Genomic DNA, 16,036 nt, shown 5'->3' with positions numbered 1-16,036 from the left:
CACCTTATTTTGGTGATACCTGGTTGGTGGGTATCCTTGGAGAGTACTTTTCTTGAGTGAGTTTTTTTCACAGTCTTCCAGCAGTTCTACTCGATAATCAGTCAAATATTCCCCCAAATGTCAACGATCTAGGAGCTCTGGCTTTTGTGTCTGGAGGGGGGAGAGGGTGTAGGTGAACGGCAAGCGAGTAACCAGAGGCAGATTCTCTAGAGTTACTGCCCCTTGGTTTACCTCTGCCTTAAAAAAGGTATTTAGTTGTAGCTGCCTCTATGTGGATTTTGAAAACTAGCTGCACCCAATTTAATTTTGTGCCTTTCTGTTGTAAACCTGTCTCTCCTGCTCATCCTCGTTTAGAGATTCCTTTTTCGAAGGAAGGTCTGTACACCTGCAGGGCCCCCGTGGCCTTGGTTGTGTAGCTTGCTTCACTGCCTCCTGAGTCAGGTCCACCCCTGGGCTGAAAAGTGTGTTGCCCGTGAGGGACATTTTGATTGACTGGACCACTAGTTTGAACACGGTGATGCGCAGCCCTGCACTCATGCGTGCCTCCTCACTACTGTGCTGGTTACAAGCTGCCTGCTCATTGTATCAGCAGCGTTTAAGCCCAACTAAAGGCAGGAGTGGGCAATGCTTTTGCCTTCTTCAACCAGTCTTCTAGACCTCTTCTGGTACTCCTCTGGGATATGCGACATAAGGTCCTCTACGTCCTTCCAGTGCTGGTGAGCATGATTTGTTTAGCAGAGCATTAGAGTTGGGTATTCACAATTGCGTGGCAGTTGTCTTTTCAATTTCCTGTCCACTTTGTCCCTTTCACTCTCCTCGTCTAAGGCTCCATGAATGCGGGTGACGAGCTTAGTGCCAAAAAATTGGCTTGTAAGCAATTAGAGAGAGTATGGCGTAAAAAGTATGCTGATGCAGATAAGGAAAGATATAAACTTTGCATCACTACTTATAAGCAATCGCTATTAGAAGCAAAAAAAAAAAAAAAAAAAAAAAAAAAAAAAAAAGTTATTTTCAACACAAATAGCTCTAGCCAAATCCAACTCAAAGGAACTTTTTAAAACTATCAAAAAACTGTCTACCTCGAATGCTCCTAAAAATCATGGCAACCCAGAATTCTGAAACAAAATTGCTGATTTCTTCAAGCATAGAGTTGAAATCATTTTCTCTTCTTTTACCAAAGCCAAGAAAATGGCACAGATGAGGTCGAATATGAAGGGACTGAACAATCGTGGTTCTCCATGGATATTTGACCAATTAGCACCCCTGGAGTTATCTGAGACGACTAAGGTCCTGAACTCGATTCAATCAGGAGCCCCTAATGATCCTAAAGGGGATGATGGACGGAGCGTTTGAGCAAATCAAACACTCATCCCCAGTCAACTGATCTGGGTTTAATCCATCATCATTCTTTAGCTCACTCCACCACCCCAGTTCAGACATGGCCATATGCAAATCAGTCTGACCCTGTGCCTCATGGGAACAGTCCAGCCCGAACTGCCAAGCTATGTCTTCCCTCGACCGGAAACAAGCATCCTGGGACCGGTTTCGGGTTCATAACCCTCATCAGCCAGGCTATGAATCCAGTGGCAAAGTGAGCAAGGGACCCACGTATGGGCATACCCTGCCAACTTCGGGCGAACAAAGCGATACCAAAGGGGATGATGGACGGAGCGTTTGAGCAAATCAAACTCTCACCCCCAGTCAACTGATCTGGGTTTAATCCATCATCATTCTTTAGCTCACTCCACCCAAAAAAAAAAAAACGATGGATTCAGGCCCATATCTCTGTGCTGGGGTGAATGTATGACATTGTTCTGCATTCTGTTCATCAACTGTTGTTTTTGCATTTGTCACCCCGAGGTGGAATGGTATGCCCAGACGTGGGTCCCGTGCTCACCATGCCACTGGAATCAAGCTATCCTGACTGAAGAGGGGTGAAACCCCGAAACCGGTCCAGGGATGCTTGTTTCCAGTCCAGGGAGGACCGGTCTTGGCAGGTCATAAAGTTCAGGAACAATCCTCGGGTGTGGACACCGGAGTGGTGGTCAAAGGACCTTGGTTCTGGCCCCATACCCACAAGAAAAGCCGAAAACCTTGGGGTATCGGTGGACAATAAACTTACCATGGGTGGTTAGGCCACATCCTCTCCCCCTGTTGATCTCTCACTATTCTTCCGTGACACTCTAGAGGTCTTGAAAAATCCTTGCTCATGCATTTCTTTCTCCTGTTTCCGCTCTTGGGGTTCAGGTGTAATTGGTGGCTGTAGTACAATGTGTTACTCCTTGTCTTCCTTTACTTCATTTCTTTTTGCAGAGATTCGATAAACTTTCATGGATTTGTCAAAATCCCTCTTCTTCTGGAGGATCACAGTCATTTGGTCCTCGAGGAGTCTTTTTTTCTATTGATCTCGAGCGCTCTTTGTTCATCACCGCGAGTACAGACGCCGCCTTTCTCTTTGGGGTTGGCGTGTCTTGTATGGGCTCCTTCTCCCCTCAGTCCCAAACGCTTCTCGGTGTCAAACCTCCATTGGTGTTCTTGTGTTAGGAGATGTGAGGTTCTTTTTGATTTGACCTCCTTTCGTTTCTTGATGGTTCAGAGTCAAGGGTGTCTTCGGTGTCTTAGAGACCGAATGCTTCAGCTCAAGCCCACTATACCTTTGAGGTGACACCTGAACAGGTTTCTTGTGGTCTACCTCGCGCTGCGCCTTCTTCAGCAGCTCTTTTTGGTGCTCAACTGTGTATTTTTTTTTTTTTTTTTTACATCAGACCTCTCTTCTTGCTCTTTCTCAGTGTCCTCAATGTTTTCTTCATCCTTGCTTGAAAGGCAAAGGTCCCTGAGCAAACGTTCAACTTTTGGTGATTTCAGCATGCTTAATGGTTCTCAGAATCATAAGTAAAATTAAGATCTTTTTGACTGAGAGCAATCTCAAGACAGTGGCGACGGCCCTTATACTGTCGCGTTTGGATTGGCCTATATCTTAATATCCAAAAACAACATATGAATAGGCTTCAACTAGTCCAAAACGCAGCGGCCAGATTGCTGTCTGGAACACCGAAATTTGTTTCCGTGAAAGAAGAGCTTAAAAAATTGCACTGGTTATCTGTAAAACAAAGAAATAGTTTCAAGGCATTATGTACCATTTTTTAAGGCCAGCGATGGAACTGGTTCGGACTTCCTTAGGTAAAAATTCCTATGGTATGTCCCTGGTAGAATGCTATGGTCTACCGGTGCCAAACAAGTGCAAGTCCCTACTTTAAAAAAAGTTAACTGGGGAGGCAGGGGTTTCATTTCCTGTGCCTCTAGAGCTTGGAATGAGCTTCCTTTTCATCTTAGGAATGCCCCGGATCTCCTCTCCTTTCGGAAGGGTTTGAAGACATGGCTCTTCACACAGTAGCATACATTCATTTTCCCCAGAAACCAGTACTTAGCGCCAGGACACCCCAGGGTGCGCTCTACAAGTGCAAATAACATAACATGGTCCTTTTTCGCGCAGTGCTTAATATCAATGAGTCTACCTCAACAAGTCCTTGGATATACTAGGAGTCCTTGGTGGATGCCTTCTATGGGATATATGTGCCCATCTCCTCCTATAAGGAATCTGCCGTGACATCCTCCCATAAGGATTCCTCCTCGAGCATGTGAACGCCTCTCCTTCGAGTTACTCCATGTAAATGTATACTCCTCTTTTCCTGTCCCTGTGTCCTATTCAACATCATGCTAGAACAGTTTTTCCTGCTCTGCAGTCTGTGTGTCCTGTCTCTGCTTTATAACCCTTAAAGCCTTTGGATCCCTGTATGGGGCCATAGTTGCTTTCTTTTTGTACAACACGTTTTCTATTTTCAACCTCCAATACCCTCTTTTCTCTCAACTTAGAGGACGTTTGAGGTTTTGCTGTCCTTTTGGGACTTGACATTCGAAGACATCTTCCCCTGCTTTCTCCTTCGCACTCAATCACCTCACCCGGTAGCACCAACTGCCAGACTGCATTTATTTCTATGCATTAGAATCTCGGCTTTAGGCAGCGAGCATGGAAAACAGACCTCTGTCAAGAGAACATGCTTGTCATTTAGGGCCGACTTTCGGAGGCAGTTCGGGCAGAACTTAATAATCTTTCTTGTACTCTAAAATGGCATCATTAATCTAATAGCATCAAAAAGCCCAGGAATTCCACATGGATTTGAAACTATTTTCAGACTACATCGAATTACCTCCTATATCCTTCTTTACCAACAAACCCTGAAAAACATCTCTCCAGCACAGATGTCGATTTCAGTGACTTCCTTCTAGCACATTCAATTTTTCCCTTGTGGTCTTCATAACTGTCTTAGACAAAAAAGTAGGGATCTCTCGATGAACCTTCGCCCTCAATGGTGGAAAAAAAGAATCTAAGACGGTGAGCACACACATTCTGGGATTGCAATCAACATCATACAAGAGAAGAGATTCAACTATGTTGACGCCCACTGACAAAAAAAAAAAGTTTTATAACAAACACTTTGGGAACCAACCACTTGAAGGCAGAATTGTGCAAAGCATGTAAAAATAGAGATTTCAAAAGTATTTCTTTCTCTCCTGCCTATTTACTCACATTTACTCAGCACGCTTTCCTGTCTCTAACCTGACTCCATACTACAGCAGTCCACGTCTTTGAAGATGGCAAACTTTGCCAGCCCACAAGAGAAACATGTTAAGACCCCTAAATAGCCAACAGCCAGGTAAAATATTTTGTTATGTTAGGATATGCACGTGGACAGCTTGAATCGTATAAAAATTTGAAATAGCCTATATTGTGTTCGTTGCTACCAGCCCAGAGCCCCAGGACATTAAACAGGAAAAGGAATATGGATCTGAATCCATGCACTAAACCCAAATGAGATAATCTGCATAATCAACGCAGGCCCGGAACACCCAACTAACCGGTTTACTGCCGCAAAGACTAAAAATATTTATTATCCAGGGTAATGATCTGAGCGACAGTTCTCATGGACCACCAGTTCCATGGAAATTCTCTCCACCAGCCTTTTAAAATGAGATGCTAGAGAGAGAGCCCACAATACACAACGAGGTTTAAAGAAAAAAAAATGCGTTGAAAAAAGGGATAGCCGAGGTTGTACCATAAAAATGTAAAGAGTGCTTAAATCTTCCATATGCACTGCAGTAGATTTTCTGAGGGTCTCTCAAAAGGCAGAAATGGAACTCATTATTGATGTCAGTGGGGCCCAAGGCCTCATGAAAGGTGGGTGGAAGAACGTACTCCCAAAGCCTCATTTTCACCACCTGAACAGACCATGCTTTTCACATCCCACGAAATCCCATCCTAGCATCCGCATGAGAGTCACCAATTTTGATGAGTGATTGAGCATGTCCTTTAAGTATGAATCTTGTAGTCTGACATACATGTTCTTTGGTACTGCTTTCTATTATGCCCTAGATGGCACTTGAAGAAATCGAATATGGTATACTTAAAATATTGTGGAATAGCAAGATCTGAACATTTACATGAAACATCCATCATACCAATGCAAACATGTTAAAGCAAAACGAAAGCAAAAAGTATGGAGAAAAAGGTGAGACCAAGGCAAATAGTGTGGGCAATAGCTACAGTATTGCTAAGAATGTGCAGCAATCGGCAGGGTAAAGTTAACAGCATGGACAATATTGAGAACAAGGAAATAAACACGAAAATATAAGAGGCCAAAACAGTGTGAAGAAATAGTGGAAAGAAAACAAATAGTGAGATATCAGTGGCACCAAAGCAGTCAATGAGCCCCAAGCAAACAGTCAAGGGTAAACTAAAATCTGAGTGTATGAACTATTGTGACTGCAGCAACCACTGCAAAAGACTAGAGAGATTCAAGGTCAAAGAATGTGAGCAAGAGACCACTCCCAACAGGATGGCCGTAATCACAGGCCACAGCAACAAAGAGCAGAACAAAATCTGCCAGTTCTAAGCCAGCTGAACCGAGCAATAAAGATCCAACGGAAATGCATTCTCACTGACATGACCAAATGTTTTCACTTATGCTTTTTTTAACACTTCCCCAAATTCCCACGGTGCTGAGGAAGTTGAAGATGGACCACTGTTTTATGATTCTGATTGCCCCGGCATGGTCAGAACAATTCTAGTGAAGTGGCCCGTTTAGACTGTCCACCAATATAGTTAAAAATCCATCCCTAGCTCCTCAACAGATGGCAGCTTTTCCAACACAACCTGAAGTCACTCAATCGGACAGCTTGGTTTCTCACCACTTAGATTTTGTTTGCCTCAACATACAGCTGCTTGAAGAGAGATATTTCCTCAAGCACCTGTTACAACAAAGCTTATAACACTAAATGAAAGAGCTTCTGCAAATGGCTCAAGGACAGAGGGCTTAACTTTATATCGATACACCTCATCAGGTACTGCACAGTCTCAAATACTCACTGGTCACAGTTAACCTGGCTGCAATTTCGAGATTTCGGATTGCATTATCATTATTTTCTGAATGGGCACTTCAAACAAATTATGAAGGGCCTTTTTAGGGCTTTCCATCCTGTGCAACAGGATTTAAAGAAAAGTGATTGGTCAGTTGATGCCGCTTCCTTTTGACTTAATCCATAATATACTTCTGAAATACATCTCATGGAACACTGCACTGTTGCTGGCTCTCACTTCAGCAAGTAAGGTTAGTGAGCCACTAGCATCCGCCATCAAAGAACGATACCTCTGTTTTACAGAGGATAAGGTCACCTTAGGCTCATGCCCCAGGTCCAATAGGATTTGTACCTAAATTAACATGTAATAATTTGTTCCCTCTATTCTAATTCATTCTTCGTTCCCTCTTTTCTAATTCATTCATGTCAGTGGAAAGATCTTTGCATTCACTATATGTCCAGATGCAACAGGTTCTGCATAGACCAGACTAACGACTTTTTTCTTAGGATAATTTATTTTGGCTATCCACCCACTCAAGGGCCAATTGATTGTCCAAGCAAGGAACTGCCCCTTGCTGTCAATCTGCATTACTTTTTGTCATAGTAAAGCCAATTCCTACTTCAAGGAAGAGGAGGTGCATTCCATGAGAAGCATGGCAACTACTGCTATGCTGGAGTGTCTCCAAGACATTTGCTAAGCAACCATTTGGAAAAGCAGCAATACTTTCACTAAGCACTATTGCTAAGATATAAATGCAATGGCTAACGCTTCAGTGAATCAAGTAGGTCTACTTAACAGGTTTCAGTAAGTTGAGGCTGGTTCTTGTTATATTCCTATTCAATGTACTGCTTGCTATTTAGATTTAATCATGTAAATCTATAAAAGATCCAATGATGGAGCAGAAAACAGTAACTTGTCACTCCAATTCTTCAGCATTAGGATCCTTCATAGATTCACATGTGACCCATTCTCCTCCACAGTCATAGGGTCACTATCTATTTTCTATATCGCTCACACTTCTGCTGTGAAATCTGAACTATGGGACCCTCTAGGGGAGTGAAGAGCTCAGCACCTCCTCCTAACTGGCTGAAGTATGGGCAGTTCAAATGAGTTAGATGTGCTATTAAACAAATACAGTTATTGGGCCTATGGTCTGTAACACAGCCTATTGCTATTTAAATATTCCATGGATCAAGGAACGTATCAAGAATGTGAATATATGAAATATCCAATGCTGGAGAAGGGGGATAGTTTCCTTACAGCAGAGGCGACCCCTCAGCCTGTACCAAACCACAATCAGACCAACACAGACTGCCATTATTTTAGAAGAAAGTAATATTTTTTTACCACAAATGTGTAGGGCAGCGTTACCCATTTACATTTTTTTTTAAATACATACTTTCGGACCTGGAGTGCTCTCAATACACAGCACAGTCCAATCTGTGCTTCAAAATATACAATTGTGCTGTGAAGTACCCTCATTAAAATGACAATGTACTAATGTGTAGATTTGAATAGTCCAAGATTCAAATAGGTCCAGATGCAGACAAATTGTCCTGCTCGCAAAAAAAAAAAACCCATTCCGAAAGAGCAAATACATTTGCAATAATAATTAAAAAAAAGTTCACAGAACTCAGTCACACCTACCCATAGGGCAGGGTAGTGTTAAGGCAAACGAGATACTGGCCATTTAGGAAACTGTTAATTTACATGCCGTCACGATAAGGCTAACGTAGAAGAGTGAGGAGGAGGAGACAGAAGAATTGATGCTGGCAGGAGCTAGCCCTACGGCAGTTCTACCTGGGTGAGGCACAGTTCCACATGCCTACTCATGTCCTGCTCTGATCCGGACAGAGGACGACTGCAGAGAGGACATACCTGGCCCTCGTCTTGCTTCCTCCGTTTCATTTTCCCAATCCGAGCTGCAGCAAAGGGAGAAAGAAAGAAGGCTGTTAACTGCTATATTTCCACTTACAATGTGCTCTCACATGCAGGTACAATTACAACATGGTAACAGAAACCAACCACACACGTCATCTTAGTGTGTCCATTCAAAAATGCCCCATATCACTCTATACAGGTAACCAACAAAATTCTATGAAAATCACACAGGACCTCCCCCATCAAATACGAAAAAATATAGCCATACCATCAGCCAATAGGCTAACCTCCAACTACAGTAAAAAAATAAGCATTCAAAAAAAAAAAAAAAAAAAAAAAAAAAAACACAAACTGCTCAAGAAGAAAAATATCCTCGCACCCTCACTCAAAAAGAGCTACAAAATAAAAATATATTTCAAGGCAAAATGTTTAGAAAATTGTAACTGCATATCTATCATGAAGCACCCTCCAAAAAGGTTACATAGGCCACATTAAAAAAGTAACATCTGAAAAGCACTAGGTCTCTATGTACACATGATAGAAACAATCTGTACATGCAAGTAACTAATCTACAAAGCAAAGCAGAGACCCTCAGCTCAAAACAATCAGATAAAATCCTATTTTGTTCCAGCACATTAACCATTTCCTGTAGTATGTAACGCTCTGAAGAGCACCCTCCCCATTCCTACTCCTATACTGCCAATTTGACATGTTATCAGACTGCAAAGGGTAGATTTTAACGCTGGGATACTCAAGACACAATCCTGACCAGCCCACGTGGCTTGCTTTCTCACTTGCAAGACATTTTCGAGCAGCCTAAGCAACAGCTTCTACTAAATAGATCTATTATCAAAATAAAAGTGATATTGCAATGTTACAGACCCAACAGTCTCTCACTTATTTTCAGAGCCAGTAAAACAAACCTACATAAGCAAGCAAAAAGAGAAACTATCTACGTAGAGGACGTCAAGTATTTCACACATTCAGCAAGTAAACAACAGACAGAAAACTGCAGAGCACAGACGAGAGGGACTCAAAATGGCGAGGTGGAGGAGGAAACAACCACACCGACAGCCTCTTGGATGTTTACTGAGACTTCCAGCAGTGGCAGTATAAGTGCCAGTGCCATCAGTGCCAAACGTCCTGCACAAAAATTATATTTTCTGGGATCTCCGAATGGGTACGTTTTATGCATTTCATATTCTTTATCACTGCAAAACAGCATTATGGTAAAAGGGCATGTAGCTTTTATCTTTGACAAGAGTTTCAAGTGTTCAAACATCTTAAATGGGGGGCAGCCGCAGAAGACTGGCAGTTGGGGGGAGAGCTGTTAATAGTTTACACCGTGGGAGTTTATGATACATGAATACCTGGGATGAAGAGAGAAAAAGGAATATATTTAGAACAAATAAACAGCAAATTAATTGGAAAGGGAAGTAGGGAAGAGAAGGAGGAACCAAAGGCGAGAGAAGAGATCAACTATGGCTCAAGACTATGCAGGGGAGGTGTGTCAGGAAACGACCAGCCTAAACAGACCTGGCAGTACTGATCTCCTGTCACATTCATGAGACCATGTCACCAGGCTCTGCCTGCAATTCCAAGTTATGAACGTGTCGCCTCGCCACACTGCCATTGATGGCAGCAGCCCTGGATGCTAAATTCAGCCACCACTTTTAATTAGCACACCAGAGATGGAGCACTTCCCATGGCAAGAAGACAGGAGGGAAACTTGTGTGCAGCTATCCCAAAGGGGATGCAGATTAGGGAACACGCAAACTGGACAGCAGCATGGTTAATTAATTGGGACGAATGCGGTCATCTGTAATTAGCACCATGATCCTCGAGCACACACTACTGTCTCATAGGCAAAGTTTTCAACTCTGCTCTAAACAGAATAGATTAGGCAGAACATGATCAAGACAAAAGGGCCAGCTATTGCAGAAGCACAAAGATGTGATGGATTTCCAAGGATAGAATGCAATTAGGTTCCATATGAAATCTCGCCAAGGTCTTCACTAACCTCGCTGGCCACTGCTACCTTTTCCTCCCTGCAAGATTCCACTTGGTGTCAGAAACGTCCAATATCCCTTAATATACAGCTCTGGCATAAGAAATTCCCGGACAGAACTTTTGCAGCCAAGAATCAGAAAACAAATTCATAATCCAGCTCAAAAGATGCATTTTATCTCCCTTGCGTTCCTTATCTTACAAATTTGGAAGCAGATAGGAACAGACTAAATACTAAAAAGCATCAGAACAGCCCATTCACGGTGGAAGCCTAGAGGGATTCAGTTTCCTGCACTAAACAAGACTTCTCACTAATTTTTATCAGATCCCTCTCTCGCCTCTATAGACGTTTCTGTGCCAAAAGCGCTCAGTCTGCCAATTCAGAAAGTCCACACTATTTTCTGTCATGTGCTGAAGGGGCCTGCAACACTGAAAGCAATAGGTGCAAAACAGAGCTTGAAAAAGGAGGAGATGGAAACTGTTACACCCCACCTCAAATAGCATCCATCTCTAGAGATTTTGGATCACGTCACAGGAGTGTTTTAATCTCACTCTCTTTCTGCTGGCTGTATCCTTTCGCCTCCAATGGAATGCATGAGTAACTCTTTTAGATCTGAAAACTATACTTCATTGTCCACATTTAATAATGTTATCTTATTCATTCCTAGTTTACACAATTCTTTTTATTGCTCAACTGCAAGGGTCAAAACCGATTGGCTTTGTCAAAGCTGTTTGTTTATAGGGTAGGAACTAAAGTAACAAATTACAATAACTCAATAGGGATAGTCTTTCCAAATTCACACATTGCCCATGTACCACATCTATGAGTGTCTTTGTGCGGACAATAATTAACCACAAAGCAGCACATATTACCATACCTTTGGGAAGTAATCTGAAGCATGACAAGACTTCATCAATTCAGAAGTGACTTTTTTCAAGATACAATAGTACTCTTCCCCTTCTCCAAACAGCATAATCTAATTTTTCCAACACAGGACTAAGCCCGCTCATCTGCCCTAAGCAATACTGGCTCCCAGTACAAGGAAACTAAATGCTGGTCACAATCTTTCAAGCCAAACACAGACTGGGCTTGATCAACAATCAAGCTAATAGCTCCTACAATGAAGAACATGGCGGATCAAACCAGACAGAGTACACATGTTCTAAGCAGAGCCGCAGTGACAGAACGTTCGGATGCACTCCAGGACTTCTTACCCGCATTCAAGAAAGAAAAATACCACAGGCACCTACTCCACCCCACTCATTTTCAGCAGCCTAAAACTTGAGCATCCACCACCAGACAGCATCTGAGTATGGATGCTACACTAAGCCTTGTCTGTATTGAAGGGCCATTCAACGTGGAAGCCTAGAGGGAAAAAGAGTTTTGATATACATATAGTAAGACATAATGGATGACTTTTAACAGACCAATCAAACTATATGGCACAAAGACCACTAGGTGACATAATCAGAAACACAGAGGAATTATGCAATATGCTGTAAATTCTCTTGTTGAAATGACAATTACCCAAGAGGCATGACACATCCTCTAGGCAAATTAAAAAGGGTGGGTGGTGAATTATAAAATGTCCTTTAGCTGGCTAGGTGAACACCAGAAGAAAACCAATACAATACAGGGAGAATCTGTGTTGCAGTGGCCCAGTTGAGGATCTTGCATCCTGCAGAACTTTTCTTCTCCCGCCTCCAGGACTTGATCAGAACTGTGCAACAGGGACTAATCTCTTAACCTCTCTGCACCATCATTTTCTTTTTAAATTTGTTCTGTAATTATGTTATATGAAAATGAATAATGCAACCATAATTTACACAGATGATCCAGAATGGTCTCCAGGCTCCTGCTGATGAAGATCAGACCGCTCTGCTCCTTAGGTAGGTTCACACTATCCTCCCAATAAAAATGAAGAGAAGACAAACAGGACACCACAGGGAGATACCACCTGTAGAGCTCCAATGAAGGACGAGTACTACACTCTGTAAGCTGGTAACATGAAAATAAATGTGGCACAAATCAAGAGACCGCTAGTACACTGCAGGGTTAATTTTTCTGCAGAACTCAAAGATGGAAAGATTCTGAGATTTTCATTAAATGGTAAAGTGAAAGCCGGCAGACTGCACCTTCAGAGCTCCATCAAGTCAGCGGTTCTACATTTAACAACCAGGCTCGAAAATGTCCCTTGCTTACTTAAACAGTGAGATTTATCCTAGGGCAACAGAATTCTGGGGACTGCAAGTCCTGCATGGCGAGAGGGTTTAAAGACATAGCCGCTGACCACTTACTGGACTTGGTTTCATTTTTGGTGCTGCCATTAAAGGCCAGGTGATAGAGAAGTGACATTTGTGCACTGCTTCATTCATACTGCAAGTCAATAAGGAAGGGTTGCCTGCCAATTCATAAGGCAGGCTGCATAAAAATCCTTACTGTTGCCGGAGCACAGACCTTAACATGTCACTGCAGCTGGGAACATCTACCACAGACCCAAGTACTACATGTTCAACAAGAATGAGGACACGAAGAGACATCAGCTCGGAACGAACATCTGTTAATAAGCATTTCACTGTGTTACGTGACCGAGAAGGCCCAAACTACTGCGCTGCCTAGTGACTAAATACCTCCAAGAATAACCATTAACTCTTAACGTGGTGATGGGGTTGAATCACTGTCCTCCTCCAATTGAGGGACACCCTCCTAACTGTAAGAAAAAGCACTTACAACGTAATGGTGCTGGCAACTCCCCATGTCCTTTTATTTGACCGGCAAGATCTCCTTCAACCTGTCCACAAAGATGTCCACTGACGTGAGATATACTTCAGACACGTCAAACTTCTTCTAGAATTACTTTTGTATAACAAAAGTGGTCTCCAATCGGTCTTCCTACCGTTGACATTTCAAAAACATTTAATTCAGGACAACCTTTTAAACTGTACTCAAAATATTCAAATTAGCTACCTTCTGACGAGCAATGAACTATAAGGAGTAAGAGGAGGAACAGGCTAAATATAACCTGGACACTGATGATGTACAACACAGCTCTGTACATCTGTGCCAGATCAATAGTCCTAGGCACAAGTATAGCCTTCGCTTAGACATGGCTGCATGATCAGTGACAAATAGCATTTCAGGCAGCTGTCACCCAGTTGGTGGTAAAAATCATTCGTCAGGCGTCGATAATGTGTATTCATACTGTCTAGCATCCTCCAAGACATGGATGTCAAAGCTTTAGCTAGCAGAGATGTTTCTCTTTCATAGCGCTATATTTTAAGACCCAATACACCGCACTAACCAGAAAGAATGGGGTAGAGGGACACTGCTGATGTAGCCCGCTGGTCAGAGTACGCACCTTTTGTCTGTACAGAACATCAGTATCATTTGACTTGCAGAAAGTGATCTGAACCGTTTGGCTTCTTCGATTTTGACAGTAAATACTTTGGACAAAGGTTGGATAAAAAAGGAGCAGCTTTGACACAGCACAAAAAAAAAAAAAACACAGGCATGAGGCTACTGTCACAGTTGGGATGGTGGCAAGCTCACAGGTCGCAGGCCAGCTACTGTAAGCACACAAGCCGTGCAGAACTTAGTCTTCTCTTTTTGAACTTTTTTTAACCGGACGATAATATCCAAGAAAAGCTTAACTGTACCAATGAAATATACTTCATTATCTTTCAACATATTAAGTACAACTAACTTATTAAATTGGAAATGTTCATAATTTCCTCTTGTGCACTTTAAAGGAATAGTAAATAGGACTCAAGCGTCAACACCAGTTAAGTGTAATGAGAAGTTAAGTTGGAAAAGAGAAAATCTGAAATTAAAAAACAATTCTTATAACCTTAATGATGTTTCAATATTATTCCCACACAGGGAGGACAATTTAGTGTTATCCAAGGTTTATTCCCAGACAACCATACAATTCCAAAGTTCATCCTCAGACATCCATACAATTACAAACAGCGACTAATTTGAAATGTCTGAAGATCACCACATAATTTGCACAAAATACGTTCAAAGACTCCCTCAAAGTCCCACAGTATAGCAATTTAAGAACAATTACATCATATCCCAAGGGCTTCAGTGGTAAGGGAGATGCTACTGAACATCCATTGGCCAATTGCTGCTCACTTGCTGGTTGCTCTTCAACTAAAAGCAAAGCTTAGTTGAGATCAACTAAATATGTCTAGCTTTAACTTTGTGCTGCTACACCGGAAGGGTAAAAACAGCAGTGCTGATACTTCACAGGTTCTCTCTTCTGTGTTTTTTTTTAAATCGTCCAAAAGCTTTTCTACAGCAAGTGGAGAGCCTCCAGTTTCAGTTTCGCAGTCTTTTTGGGTCACATTTTGACACACTGTAAAATGCAGGAGAGCCCTGTCCTCTCATCTGCCACCAAGTCTGTATGACCCTTTTCTGTTCAGCTGGTAACGGTGTATGAGAGTGCCACTTAGTGATAGTGACAGCTCTCAGCTCTGCTACATAACAAACAATGTTGCAAGATTCTGGTGTCAAATTTTGCTTCTCCTATGCTCCTTTCCACTGGAGGGAAAAACTGAGAAGAACAAGCACTGGCAATGCCAATAGGTCAGACTTTAAAGAAATGTTGTATGATAATATGAAGCATTACAAGTAGATAGCACTGGAATGGGTATGTATTGTGTGGAAGCCAATAACTGTAAAATAAAATTGGTGGAGATTAAAAGGTCAATCGCAGTTGTAGTGTTCAATCAGCCCCAAAAATCCACTGCCCTCCTCCCATCCTTGCTGCTCCCTCAGAAAGGCAAACGCCATAAATTAGTTATATAAGACACTTTTACAGCATTACAGTATTGTGTGTGCTCCTTAAAGTTCAAGCTCAAGCAGCTGGATTAAATAAACAAAATTACCAGCGTTGTGTGGAGGGCAAGCACTTTTATTGCGGGAGTACACAACTTCTGCCCAATCAAAACACATACTCCAGGCTCCCAATGTGTGGCGAAGCCAAAGCCTCCCTCTTCTTGCAATTCTCACATAATTGTCCGACGACAGGTGCGCTGTCAAGCTAGACCATAAAAAGGAAGTATCTTATCTTTAACACCAAGTTAAACGGTGCTGTTGTCATGCTGTAGTGTGGAAGGGATCTTCTCAGCGACCTGAAGTTAGTCACCAATGAAATGTTAATTATTATTATTTTTGCAGCTCCATTACCATTGAGGATTTCTCGTGAAAATATAGCCGGTCCAAAATTAACTTCTTTATACACCCAACTCTTGAAGTTGAACGTTTAAGAATCTATTCTGTTTAAACCCTGTCGTCAACTGATGATAGACCCCATGAAAGAGCTGTCTGGAAAGACAAGGGTGCAGCAGCAAGCATGCAAGGACAAATATACTGACAGACTGACACAGCGCCTAATATACATGAGCAAATATCTGCAGGGGCATATGAAGCATCAAGTGCATATATATGAATAGCAGTATGAACACTTTGCCACTGGATTCAAGCTAGCCTGGCTGATGAAGGATGTTACCCAGAAACCGGTCCCAGGATTATTGTTTCGGGTTCAGGGAAGACCTGGCTTGGCAGTTCGGGCTGGACTGTTCCCATGAGAAACAGGGTCAAGATTGATTTGCATGTGGCTGTGTCTGAATGGGGTGGTAAAGTGAGCTAAAGAATGATGATGGATTCAACCTGTGACTGGGGGTGAGTGTCTGAAAAGTTTCAGCGCTCCATCCATCTCCTCCTTG

The 16,036-nt window shown here is 42.3% G+C and overlaps 1 protein-coding gene across 7 annotated transcripts in view; it reads right to left on the bottom strand.

Moving 5' to 3' along the window:
• Positions 1-16,036, bottom strand: part of RNF220 (ring finger protein 220) — a 720,811-nt gene that overhangs the window by 123,639 nt on the left and 581,136 nt on the right. For 5 of the 7 annotated variants that reach the window (XM_085602783.1, XM_085602784.1, XM_085602787.1 and 2 more), the window contains one exon: positions 8,216-8,337. In XM_085602783.1, the coding sequence (XP_085458909.1) occupies positions 8,216-8,337 (122 nt within the window). The remainder of the gene's footprint in view (positions 1-8,215; positions 8,338-16,036) is intronic. The other 2 variants (XM_085602785.1, XM_085602789.1) reach the window with 1 other exon arrangement.

Source organism: Triturus cristatus, chromosome 4_2, assembly GCF_964204655.1.
Source record: "Triturus cristatus chromosome 4_2, aTriCri1.1, whole genome shotgun sequence".
In the NCBI taxonomy this organism is placed as follows: domain Eukaryota; kingdom Metazoa; phylum Chordata; class Amphibia; order Caudata; family Salamandridae; genus Triturus; species Triturus cristatus.
The sequence above is the reverse complement of the archived record's forward strand: the minus strand, read 5'-3'. Positions and strand labels throughout refer to the sequence as shown.